This window comes from Amia ocellicauda, chromosome 7 (assembly GCF_036373705.1).
Source record: "Amia ocellicauda isolate fAmiCal2 chromosome 7, fAmiCal2.hap1, whole genome shotgun sequence".
Classification (NCBI taxonomy): domain Eukaryota; kingdom Metazoa; phylum Chordata; class Actinopteri; order Amiiformes; family Amiidae; genus Amia; species Amia ocellicauda.
The window spans coordinates 39,687,104-39,698,443 of record NC_089856.1 but is presented as its reverse complement, the minus strand read 5'-3'; the positions used below and the strand labels follow the sequence as shown (position 1 = coordinate 39,698,443).

The following is an 11,340-nucleotide window of genomic DNA, read 5'->3' as shown; positions in this document are numbered from 1 at the left end:
TGTAACAGGTCATATTAAAATGAACCCTTGTTTGTTTATTGATTTATTGTAATTCCTTTAAAACCACATAGCCCTGCTTTACTGTTAGCGTTGACATCATTTAGTTCAATCACTTTCTGTTTAAACAACAAACAGAGGCCTCTCATTATTATTAATACACATCACCTCATTGATCACATTCATTGTCATTGACTTGTAGAAGTGCATTCCCTCAGTTTGGTAGACTAGTTCCTATGCATGTATTTGCTTACCATTTCATCCAGCAAAAAAGACTGCTTAATAACATGTGCATTTGTATATTTCAGGCCACAAATTCAGTTTCCGTCAGATTAGCCTAACCATTACCCCTATTCAATGACAACTGAAGTCCTTTATCAGATATTTTTTGCAAATATTCTTGTAATCAACTGTTTTATCTGTAAAAGAACATTCACATGTAATGCACAACATGCAGGGACATCCAGCAACATTTATTCAAAGTTCATATTGCAGCAGACAGAAACAACACCACAAAGGGCTCTTAACAAATAGAGACCCATATAATAACTTGGCAGATGAAAATTTAACAGCAGATGTCCTGGATATTCTTACATAAGCAAGTATCCTACATGGAGGAGTCTTCCAAAGGAGTATTTTCAATATTGCATTTCTGCGTCCTCCTGCTTTCTGAAGAATGAGGGATGGATATGTTCAGCAGCTTAAAGAGGGAGGACCTGAAGGAATTGCAGAGGAAGAAGTAGATGAGAGGGTCAAGGAGCGAGTTCAGGGAGGACAGCCACAGTGTGCTTTCCTTCAGGTGGAACAGAGCGATTTCCAGGGAACACCTGAACAGCTCTGTGGTTTGACTCATCGTGTACGGGACTCTGGCGAAGTGGAAGGGAACAAAACAAATAAAAAAAACTGCCAGAACCAGAAAAACATTAATTTTGACCGTTTTTCTGCCTTTTGTGTTCGAGCTTTTGGTTCTGGCATATGAACTGTAGAGCTCCTTTGTTATTAAAATGTAACAAAATGTCACAACTGCTAAATTACTCCAGAAAATAACCTGGCAGGTGTAGTTGACAATTGCGTGCCACTTTAGGCCGAATTCTGTTTTCAGGTCAGCGCATTTGAAAGTGGGAGACGAGGGCTTGTTGCTGGTCAGGATCATGTTCGGGAGTGACATGAAAAACAATAAAAGCCACATTGATCCCGAAAGGATTTTCACCCATAACAGACTTAACGTCTTGGCCTTGTCAAAGGGGTTGACGGTTTTCTGGTAGCGGTCAATGCTGATTAATCCGAAAAATATGATGCTGATGTACATGGTGAAGTAGAAGACGACTGAGGTCACTCGACAAACGATGACCTTGAGGTAGTCTGGACCCAGCTTGGAGTCGGCCAGGATTTTGAATGGGAAGGTGAGAGTCATGAGTACGTCGGCTATCACAATGTTCTTCAGGTAGATGATGAAGTTGGATTTGCTCGGGATCTGGAAGAAGACCCAGACAGCCAGACCGTTCATTGAGAGTCCCACGATGAAGAGAACTGTGTAGAGGACTGGGAAGAGCACAGTGTTCACCACACTGTCCCTGGAACAGTTTCTGGTCAGTGTGGTGGCGTTATCATCACTGGAGCCGTTGGAGATGCCTACTGAACTTGTGGGGAAATCCATTGGCATAGCCTGCAATGATTCAATGAAAATAAAACATAAAAAGGAATGAAAGGGTCGAGTATGAAATCTCATTGTGAAAATGTACTGCTTCGGAAAGATATTCATCCACCACATGGAAATGTCCAAACATGGCTTGGATAGTAAAATAAGTGAGCTTAGTGTAATTAAATATTATTCTGTAGGGCAGCTCAGTGATTTTATGCATCCCAGTAACAAGGATATCAAACAGTAAAAGCACTATTTAAGCATTTTAAACATGTTCTGAACATGCAAACCTGAAACATTCTTAAGTAAATATGAGTTATGTATTTTAATTAACAATAACATGCGACATTATTATATTTACAACACCCTGTAACAAAAAATATATAATCCTGGCAACACACACAAAAAATGCAGTTTCTCTGTATTATAAAACTTATTTGAATACTCATTTTGTCACATTTTTTTTTGACAATCCTATTGTATGCATATAAAACAAATGATCAGATAATGAATAGTACTTGGTATTCTTTCAATAAATGCATATTATTATTATTATTATTATTATTATTATTATTATTATTATTAAATGCAATTAATTATATTGCATGCAATGCAAATAGCAGCTTCAACTCTTAAGTACTCACTTTCTTTCCTACCTCCCAGCTGACTGTTGTGCAGTTGTTGAAAGGATGGGATCTGACAGTGGTTGTGGAATACTGAAAATCTTCTCAAATGTCCTGAGCATGTCGGTAAACCCCAGCCCTATCAAGCATGTGAGGGCTTCTTAAAAGCAGAACTGAAAAAGCAATGCCTTTTCCTTAGTCTCCTGTTATGCACTGGAATGCTCTTTCGAACAGTGATGGAGAATTGTAATTCTGCTCCTTCTTCTGCTTTCTGTTTCCTGCCAGTCCTTCCAGATTTATATATTGAACTATTGAAGGGCTGGCATATATCTATAGAAAATTCAGTTTGTGTGTTTGAATTAGGTAGCCAGTCTGAGTCTGGAATGATGTTGTGATATCTAGGAAATAATGAAACAATTGTATGACAAATGTTAGCAATACTATTATTGTCATATCCAACGTTTAGTGTGAAACAAGTAGCCTATAACTTTACAGAGAATATACATGTTCACAGATGAGCCTTCTTCTCAGATTTAATGTAGATACAGGATTTGCAGTTTAATTTTTATTATTATTGCAATATGTGGTCCAAAGACATATACTGACTTGTGTCAGGTGGAAGATTTTCCTTTAATAATTTCCTGTGTCGTTTCTTCATGATTCAAAGTTAGTCAGGCAATTTTCAGTGCCCAAACACAGAAAAATAACAGCCCAAACTCAATTTTAAAAGCATCAACGTAATTTCCTAGTGCAGTGATATCCTTGGTACTGAACACAAATCCGTTCTAGTGACATTAATTTAATTTTACCAGACACCTAATGTTTTATTCCTGGTCTTACCCCAGGTTGATAAAAGCATAATTTAATTTTACAGAAGAAGGAGAAATTAATACCATGCTGTCAGCAGTGTTATGACTTTTCATATCAGGAAACTCTGTATATTGACATTCCAATCAAAGCCATAAAAAATATGTATAGTGATTTATTTATTTTTTTTAAGTTTTTGCATTCAAAATAAATTGAAATAAAACTGTGATATTAAAGCAGAATATTTCTAATGAGTTATTGTTCAATGATTTTGTAAATTAGTGTTCCCACTGTAGATTTGAGTGCTGCTAATACTTCACATTTATACTATTACATAAACAGACATCTTTCAAATCTATTTTGTGGTGCATTGTTATTTAGAAAAGCAATTTCTCATTTCATGCAAAGGCAGACAATATTTTTGCCGGACTGTTTAATAAAATATTTTACACCCATATAATATTCATATGTAGTTTTTAAAATATATTTTTTACAGAATATGAAAAATGCAGCTTTACCTTAAATGTTATCCAGGCTGTTGCATTAAGAAGCCGCTACCACTGACATTGACAGTGAATGCATGGCTACTATTTACATAATGAGCACAACAGCTGCAGAAAGAAATGAAAGAGAGGTAGCCTATAATTCTATTTACTCGGGTTGATAGAACTGGCTGTTCAAAATTGATTGAATTGAAAACTCCTGGTCTCCACTGCCTTCCCCAGGCTTTATTCCACTGTCTGCATTATTTAGGCTATACAATAATATTTTATTGTTTTACTGGGGGGACATTTTACTGACATATACTAATTAAAAACATTATTTTTAGAAACGGAACAGCAATACTGTGCGACACAGTACTCTCTTGTAATAATAGGGTTGGTAACTCAACTTAATCCTTACCACAAGGACATTAAACCTAAAACCCTTCACCTCAATCTAGACTGATTTATTTACTCAATGCCACTTTAACCCCAGGCCTTTCCTAAACCTCATGCATTACTACATCATTTTTGAAAGAAACTCCACATGGGATCCATGGAACGCCTAGATGTTTGTCAGGATAAGGATGATTTATTGAAATATCGAAAGTGTTTTTTTGATGGCTGTTTCTGAATAGAATTGGATTGTGTTTTATTATAATATTTACAAAGTAATTTTTTTAATGCAATGATATGATATGGGAAAGCCATTTTAAGCGGTTCTATGAAGATAAACAAATGGAAGTTGTGCTGCCTATCTGAGTTTACGGTCAATCTAAAAGGTTTGTTCAATTTACACACACTGCCTGATATACATGGCAGTAGAAGAAGATAGGCTTTCACTGTTTGACACCTGGTAGGTTGCATAATGTGGTGTGGGCAAACAGCACTATGTTATTTGTACTCTTGTGCTAGTAGGAGTGCATAAGTAAAATATCTGATTTTGACAGGTAATCTTCATCAGCTGTTCATTATTCCTGCCACTGAACAAATAGTAATACTACTGTGTAATAAAACATAAAAAGGTAACACAAATAGTAACACTACTGATTGGATCAGGATATACTTTGGCTTTATGTATTTATTTAGTAGATGCCCTTACCCAAGGGCGACTTACAGTTGTCACAAAATACACTTCTCAACAGATTCACATAATAAGTATAATAAATGCTAAATACAAATACAAGATATACAATCTACAGCAGTAGGCTAAATAGTATAGTTAATATGAACTACAAAGTATGAAATACAGTGCAGTTACATCCATTATGCATGCAGTGGGTAGATCAGGCATAATTATGAATATTACATTACACAGTTAATAATACATTTAATCATTAATCAATTAAATAATTTAATCATATTTATAATGTCACACAAAACAAGGCGAATGTAAGTGTGTTATGAGTAGGGCCCTGCATTTTATGCCACCTGCTTGCAGGGGACAGACGGAAAGCGTTGGCGAAGCTGCAAAAGCCATTCATTTTCAATTACTTGAAAGATACGTGGCAAATAATAAATGAGATGTGAATAAAATGGAATGAAATACAGAAGTATCTTTTGGAGAAAATAATGGGGAAATTGTGTGTGTGAATTCAATAAAGGCATTTTTTAAAGGCATTTACACAGACAATTTCCCAATTTTTTTCTCCTAAAGATGCATTTCTTTAGACACTTCTGTATTTCATTACTTTCAAGTCGAACCTCACTAATTATCTGTGATGTATCTTTCAGGTAACTATTTTCCTATACCCCCCTATAGTTTTTTCTATATTTTGTTAGAATTGTATTAATTAATTTTGTCTTGTTAATTGTATGTCGCCCTGGATAAGGCTGTCTGTTAAATTACATAATACAGATACAGTGAGGGAAAAAAGTATTTGATCCCCTGCTGATTTTGTACGTTTGCCCACTGACAAAGAAATGATCAGTCTATAATTTTAATGGTAGGTGTATTTTAACAGTGAGAGACAGAATATCAGCAAAAAAATCCAGAAAAACGCATTTCAAAAAAGTTATAAATTGATTTGCATGTTAATGAGGGAAATAAGTATTTGATCCCCTATCAATCAGCAAGATTTCTGGCTCCCAGGTGTCTTTTAAACAGGTAACGAGCTGAGATTAGGAGCACTCTCTTAAAGGGAGTGCTCCTAATCTCAGCTCGTTACCTGTATAAAAGACACCTGTCCACAGAAGCAATCAATCAATCAGATTCCAAACTCTCCACCATGGCCAAGACCAAAGAGCTGTCCAAGGATGTCAGGGACAAGATTGTAGACCTACACAAGGCTGGAATGGGCTACAAGACCATCGCCAAGCAGCTTGGTGAGAAGGTGACAACAGTTGGTGCGATTATTCGCAAATGGAAGAAACACAAAATAACTGTCAGTCTCCCTCGGTCTGGGGCTCCATGCAAGATCTCACCTCGTGGAGTTTCAATGATCATGAGAACGGTGAGGAATCAGCCCAGAACTACACGGGAGGATCTTGTTAATGATCTCAAGGGAGCTGGGACCATAGTCACCAAGAAAACAATTGGTAACACACTACGCCGTGAAGGACTGAAATCCTGCAGCGCCCGCAAGGCCCCCCTGCTCAAGAAAGCACATGTACAGGCCCGTCTGAAGTTTGCCAACATCTGAATGATTCTGAGGAGAACTGGGTGAAAGTGTTGTGGTCAGATGAGACCAAAATCGAGCTCTTTGGCATCAACTCAACTCGCCGTGTTTGGAGGAGGAGGAATGCTGCATATGACCCCAAAAACACCATCCACATGGAGGTAGAAACATTATGCTTTGGGGTTTTTTTCTGCTAAGGGGACAGGACAACAGCACCGCATCAAAGGGACGATGGACGGGGCCATGTACCGTCAAATCTTGGGTGAGAACCTCCTTCCCTCAGCCAGGGCATTGAAAATGGGTCGTGGATGGGTATTCCAGCATGACAATGACCCAAAACACACAGCCAAGGCAACAAAGGAGTGGCTCAAGAAGAAGCACATTAAGGTCCTGGAGTGGCCTAGCCAGTCTCCAGACCTTAATCCCATAGACAATCTGTGGAGGGAGCTGAAGGTTCGAGTTGCCAAACGTCAGCCTCGAAACCTTAATGACTTGGAGAGGATCTGCAAAGAGGAGTGGGACAAAATCCCTCCTGAGATGTGTGCAAACCTGGTGGCCAACTACAAGAAACGTCTGACCTCTGTGATTGCCAACAAGGGTTTTGCCACCAAGTACTAAGTCGAAGGGGTCAAATACTTATTTCCCTCATTAACATGCAAATCAATTGATAACTTTTTTGAAATGCGTTTTTATTTTTTTATTTTTTTATTCTGTCTCTCACTGTTAAAATACACCTACCATTAAAATTATAGACTGATCATTTCTTTGTCAGTGGGCAAACGTACAAAATCAGCAGAGGATCAAATACTTTTTTCCCTCACTGTAGGCCTAGTACATTATTTATCCTAGAACTTGAACACGTTGCTAGACAGTAGATTGGCATAGCACTGTACATGCACCTGTGACAAATCGATGATGTTAGATCCATAGCTAGCTTGCTAGTTAGTTGATACAGTTAGATACATGCTTTGGCACAAGGAAAAATACAGTCAGTTTAATGCAATCTAGATACTAAATGTGCCAATTTAGTAGAAAACTACAATGAATTTCACATAATGAATACCACTATGGGTATTTTAATAATTTAACATTTTACAATATTCATATGGATTTTGTAATTAGATAAACAGTTAGCTAATGGTGGTAATCCAGTAATTGATACATCTAATCTGAATTTTTCAATCGTAATTTCAAGATGGATGAAAAACAGGAAATTTTGTACATTAAGTAAAGGGACAGGTAGGTAGGTACTCGATATCCCTTGGAAAACAAGAACATTTGCAAAACGTACAGATCTTTTGTATCTGTAGTCTCACTTGTGGTTCTCTGTCAGACATCTTTACCAGTTGTACAATATTTGTCAATTCCCTTTTCAATTGACCTGCTGTATAAATTGCTCCCTCATTTTTTCAATGCTTGTTCAGAAGTGCATGTAGTTTAAGATTATATGTTTTTCCTAGGGGAATATTATCACAAACCCAAATAACATCCCATCCTGTCTCAAACCTGGTGAACACTGAGGCATACAGTCACACTACCACTGAATGTGATCATTCCCGCAGCTGGTGAGGGAAGGCATTGGCTGTATTCGAAACTGCATACTACCCGTACTACACGTACTACAAATCAACATTTCAGGAGTATGCAGTATGCATATTGGACGTAGTATATTCATTTGTAGTATAGAAAAAGTACCCGGATGGCTTGCTACATTTTCCATAATATGCAGTATACAACCAGAGCGCGCTACAATTAATACTGCATCCCATCATGCTTCACGTTCAGCCAACGTTCTATTCACTTTGTTTTTCTTTTTCTTTTTCGGATTAATGTACTGAAGATGGACGCTCTCTGGAATTGAAATGTAAGTAAAAGTTTATTTTTATTGATAATTTTATAATTGTATTGATGTTCCTGATTAAAAAAGTAGTTCTCAACAAAATATAGTTGTTGTTAACATTTTGTTCTTTGTTTTTCCTGAACTACATGTCTGTTACATGAGGTCACATGACATATATACTACACTGAATCATTCATTTTCATACTGCGTACTGTACTACTTATTAGTCAGAAAATCAATATGTAGCATGCAGTATGTACTTATGCAGTATGCATTGGGGTAGTATGCGGTTTCAGATACAGCCACATTCTTTTCTATCTGGAAAGTATGGAAATGTCACATCCTGAAACACAGAAGAGCCCTCCTTTGGGATATTTACTGTGTAGCCATGACTATGATAAATGTTATACTTGTAACTTTTAAAAACAATAGAATGGAACAGAAAAATCTGATAATTTACTTAAATGCTCCTACTAACACATGAGTACATAGAAACCAATAATTTTAGGGACTGCGCTAGTTCCTCTTTCAATTGCGGGGTGTTGTGGATTAGATTACTTAGTCTGTGTTCTGTGTGGGGTTACTGAACTGGCTTTACACAGCAAAGACAATGTGCTCAACACTGTAAGTAAGTTCTTTGAGTGCAAAAGGTCTTAGAACAAAAACAAAAAAAAAGACAAAAGAGAAATGAGACTAAACCAAAAAAAGTCTGTCTGAAGCTTGACAACCGGTTTCAGGAAGATGATATGACCACCATCTGTGCCAAAGCAAGACAAAGAGCAGAGGAAGAGAGGCTGTCTGCACGGTCCTCCCAGGAAGACCTTTCTCCCCACTAGAGAATTTGCCCAATATGCTTCTGGGCCAGAAAATATGTACAAAAAGGCTGTATCTGTGTGAGCTCCATCTGGTTTCCCTTAAGACCATGCAGTCTGTGATAATGTCATGTCATATTCAAAAAGTCTGAGGCACACACAAGAGCTAGAACTGCCTCTTCTCCCTCTTTGAAATGCTCCTGATGTGATGTAAATAATTAATTGTATTACATCAGTAGGTTACCTAGCCTATTTTAGGCCTCAGCCTTAGCCAGCACCTAAGGTAAGGTAGACTCCTAGAAATCTACACTTGATTCAGTTAAGTTAGTATAAGTTGTAAAAAAAGAAAAGGTTGATGGGGACCCAGAACAAAACGTAAGTCTAAATCCTAACACTTAGGCCTAACTTAAATGCAAAAATGGGTTAAATGACTCAGAATAATGCTCTTTAAACAATCCAAATATAACCAAAATAATTGAAACCTTCATCTGTATCTCCAAATAAAACTTTGCTCAGTCAAAATATTTACAATTTCAGAATAATATAAACATCAAAATCTTCTTTTGATACAGATATGACAATTCAAACACCTAAACAAATACTGAGATTTAGTATTCTGCAATGTGATACTACATTGCAATACTGAAACGGAGTGACTTGACACAATTCAATGACATCAATAGCAAACCTACCCCATTTTAGGCCCCAACAACATCCTGTACCTTCACATTTTGACAAAGTGAAAATTTGGACCTAGGCTCCTACAAATATACACTGGATTCAGTTAAATGAGAAGAAAGTTGACTATAACATTAACACAAAGTTTGCTTCTATATTACACAAGTTATCTGTCACTGATTTGATCTTAACATTGTGCGTGTTGTCTAGTCTACTTTTTGGTGTGCCATGGAGTTGTGGTAAAGGCCCACGTGAGAGATAAATTATATATAAATCACTCCAAGCAAAATTATAGATAGGAAGACGGGATTGTATGTTATGTAGGTTTAACATTGAAGAGGTTGGGAAATGCAGTATAAACTAGCACTATGTTCAAAGGAAATAGTGCTATGGAAATCTATTCAAATATCAAAATATGTCTTTGTTGCCATAGGGTTTCAGTTGGTGCATGACAGTTTTATTGTGCTTTTAATAACAGGACACATTACGTTGAATTTAGAATTAATACTTTCACCTACAAGCCATAAATCCTGAAAACAGACACTCTTAACAACAAACAAATTCAAACATGCATATGAAATAACAATGGGAGACTCACAGAATTGACCTGGTTATTAACTGTTCGAAATGCATAGATTTTCACTCCCTCGTGCACTGCACATTTTGACAAGCAATACAAAAAAAACCCCACATTTGGCTGATTGCAATAGTCTTAAAATACTCACAGGATCTTCAGGCATTCCTATGTTCCAAAATTAGATGTAAATGGCTGGTGAAGAAAGATGGGCAATATATAAGGAAATAAAAGAAAAAAAGATCTGAAGAAGTGATTTTCAAGTATTGTTCATTCATGTGTATTGTGGTGGTGTTAGTGGCTTGGCCTTTCTTGGAAACTGTCACGGGGATGTAGTACAAATAGCCATGTCCTTTCAGCTCTGGGCAACTAGCTAAACAGTTTCCCTATCTCCTGATAAAGTATTTCCTGCAACTGACTCGCAAGAACTCATGCTTGATTGGCTGCAATACAGTGTCACAGGTTTATTTTAATTTCTTAGTATTTTTAACTACATATTTCACACTTTCTCAATGTTAGCTAGCCATGAGTGTAATCTTTTATAAAAGTCGGGTTCAAGCAACATCCTCATTCCCTGTTATTTGCTGTACATGGGTTATCTTTTCCTCAGACATGTATAATGAATTTATCACCTTGGTTTGATGAGCAAGAACATCACCATTGATGTGATTAGGACAAGATTGGTTTGTTTTCTTGCAGGTTGTGATTACTTCAGCATTGCAATGGGTGCTTTTATCCTATTGGACTTTGAAAATGTGAATTCAGAGTAGATTCAAGGAAGCAGAATGTGATGGCGCAAGGCCCATTCATTTGTTTACTGCATTGACTCTTGTATACGGAAGCTGAGGAGTGCAAAAGCAAAACAAACTGGTTAACAGGACGTTGCAGCACCCAGAGAAGAGAAAGGGGTGGTAACATTTGAAAAATGCCAACGGCATTAAAAAAACACAGACACATCCCAGAGAAAACAGCAGCAATTATTTATTACAATAAAGTAGTATTTCATGTTGGGTTTTGTATTCAGGATATGCCCGGGTTGACTGTCTGGTGTTACGTGCCGATATACCTAGCCATGCTGAAAAACCTACACCACAGGTGGTGCAAAGGAGAAGCCTCACCCAGGGACTTGCAGTTCACTTTTACTTGGTGCACTTTGAATTGGTGCAATGTGGTGTATAAGTTTTGGATTTTGGATAATAACTCCTGATTAGTATTTACATACTGGCTAATTAAATATTAACAAAATAGAAAGTAAATAGCAACCGGT

General features: G+C 37.0%; 1 protein-coding gene across 1 annotated transcript; it reads right to left on the bottom strand.

The window, feature by feature from the left end:
• Window positions 1-449: 449 nt before the first annotated feature.
• Window positions 450-2,650, bottom strand: LOC136753427 (P2Y purinoceptor 12). The gene is made up of 2 exons (XM_066709536.1): window positions 2,284-2,650; window positions 450-1,663 (listed from the first exon to the last, which is right to left on the bottom strand). The coding sequence occupies exon 2, from the start codon at window positions 1,658-1,660 to the stop codon at window positions 605-607; it is 1,056 nt and encodes a 351-aa protein (XP_066565633.1). The 5' UTR covers window positions 1,661-1,663; window positions 2,284-2,650; the 3' UTR covers window positions 450-604.
• Window positions 2,651-11,340: the final 8,690 nt, after the last annotated feature.

Excerpts from the sequence above, each read along its gene's own strand:
- LOC136753427 (XM_066709536.1), bottom strand. The coding sequence starts at position 1,660 with ATGCCAATGGATTTCCCCACAAGTTCAGTAGGCATCTCCAACGGCTCC.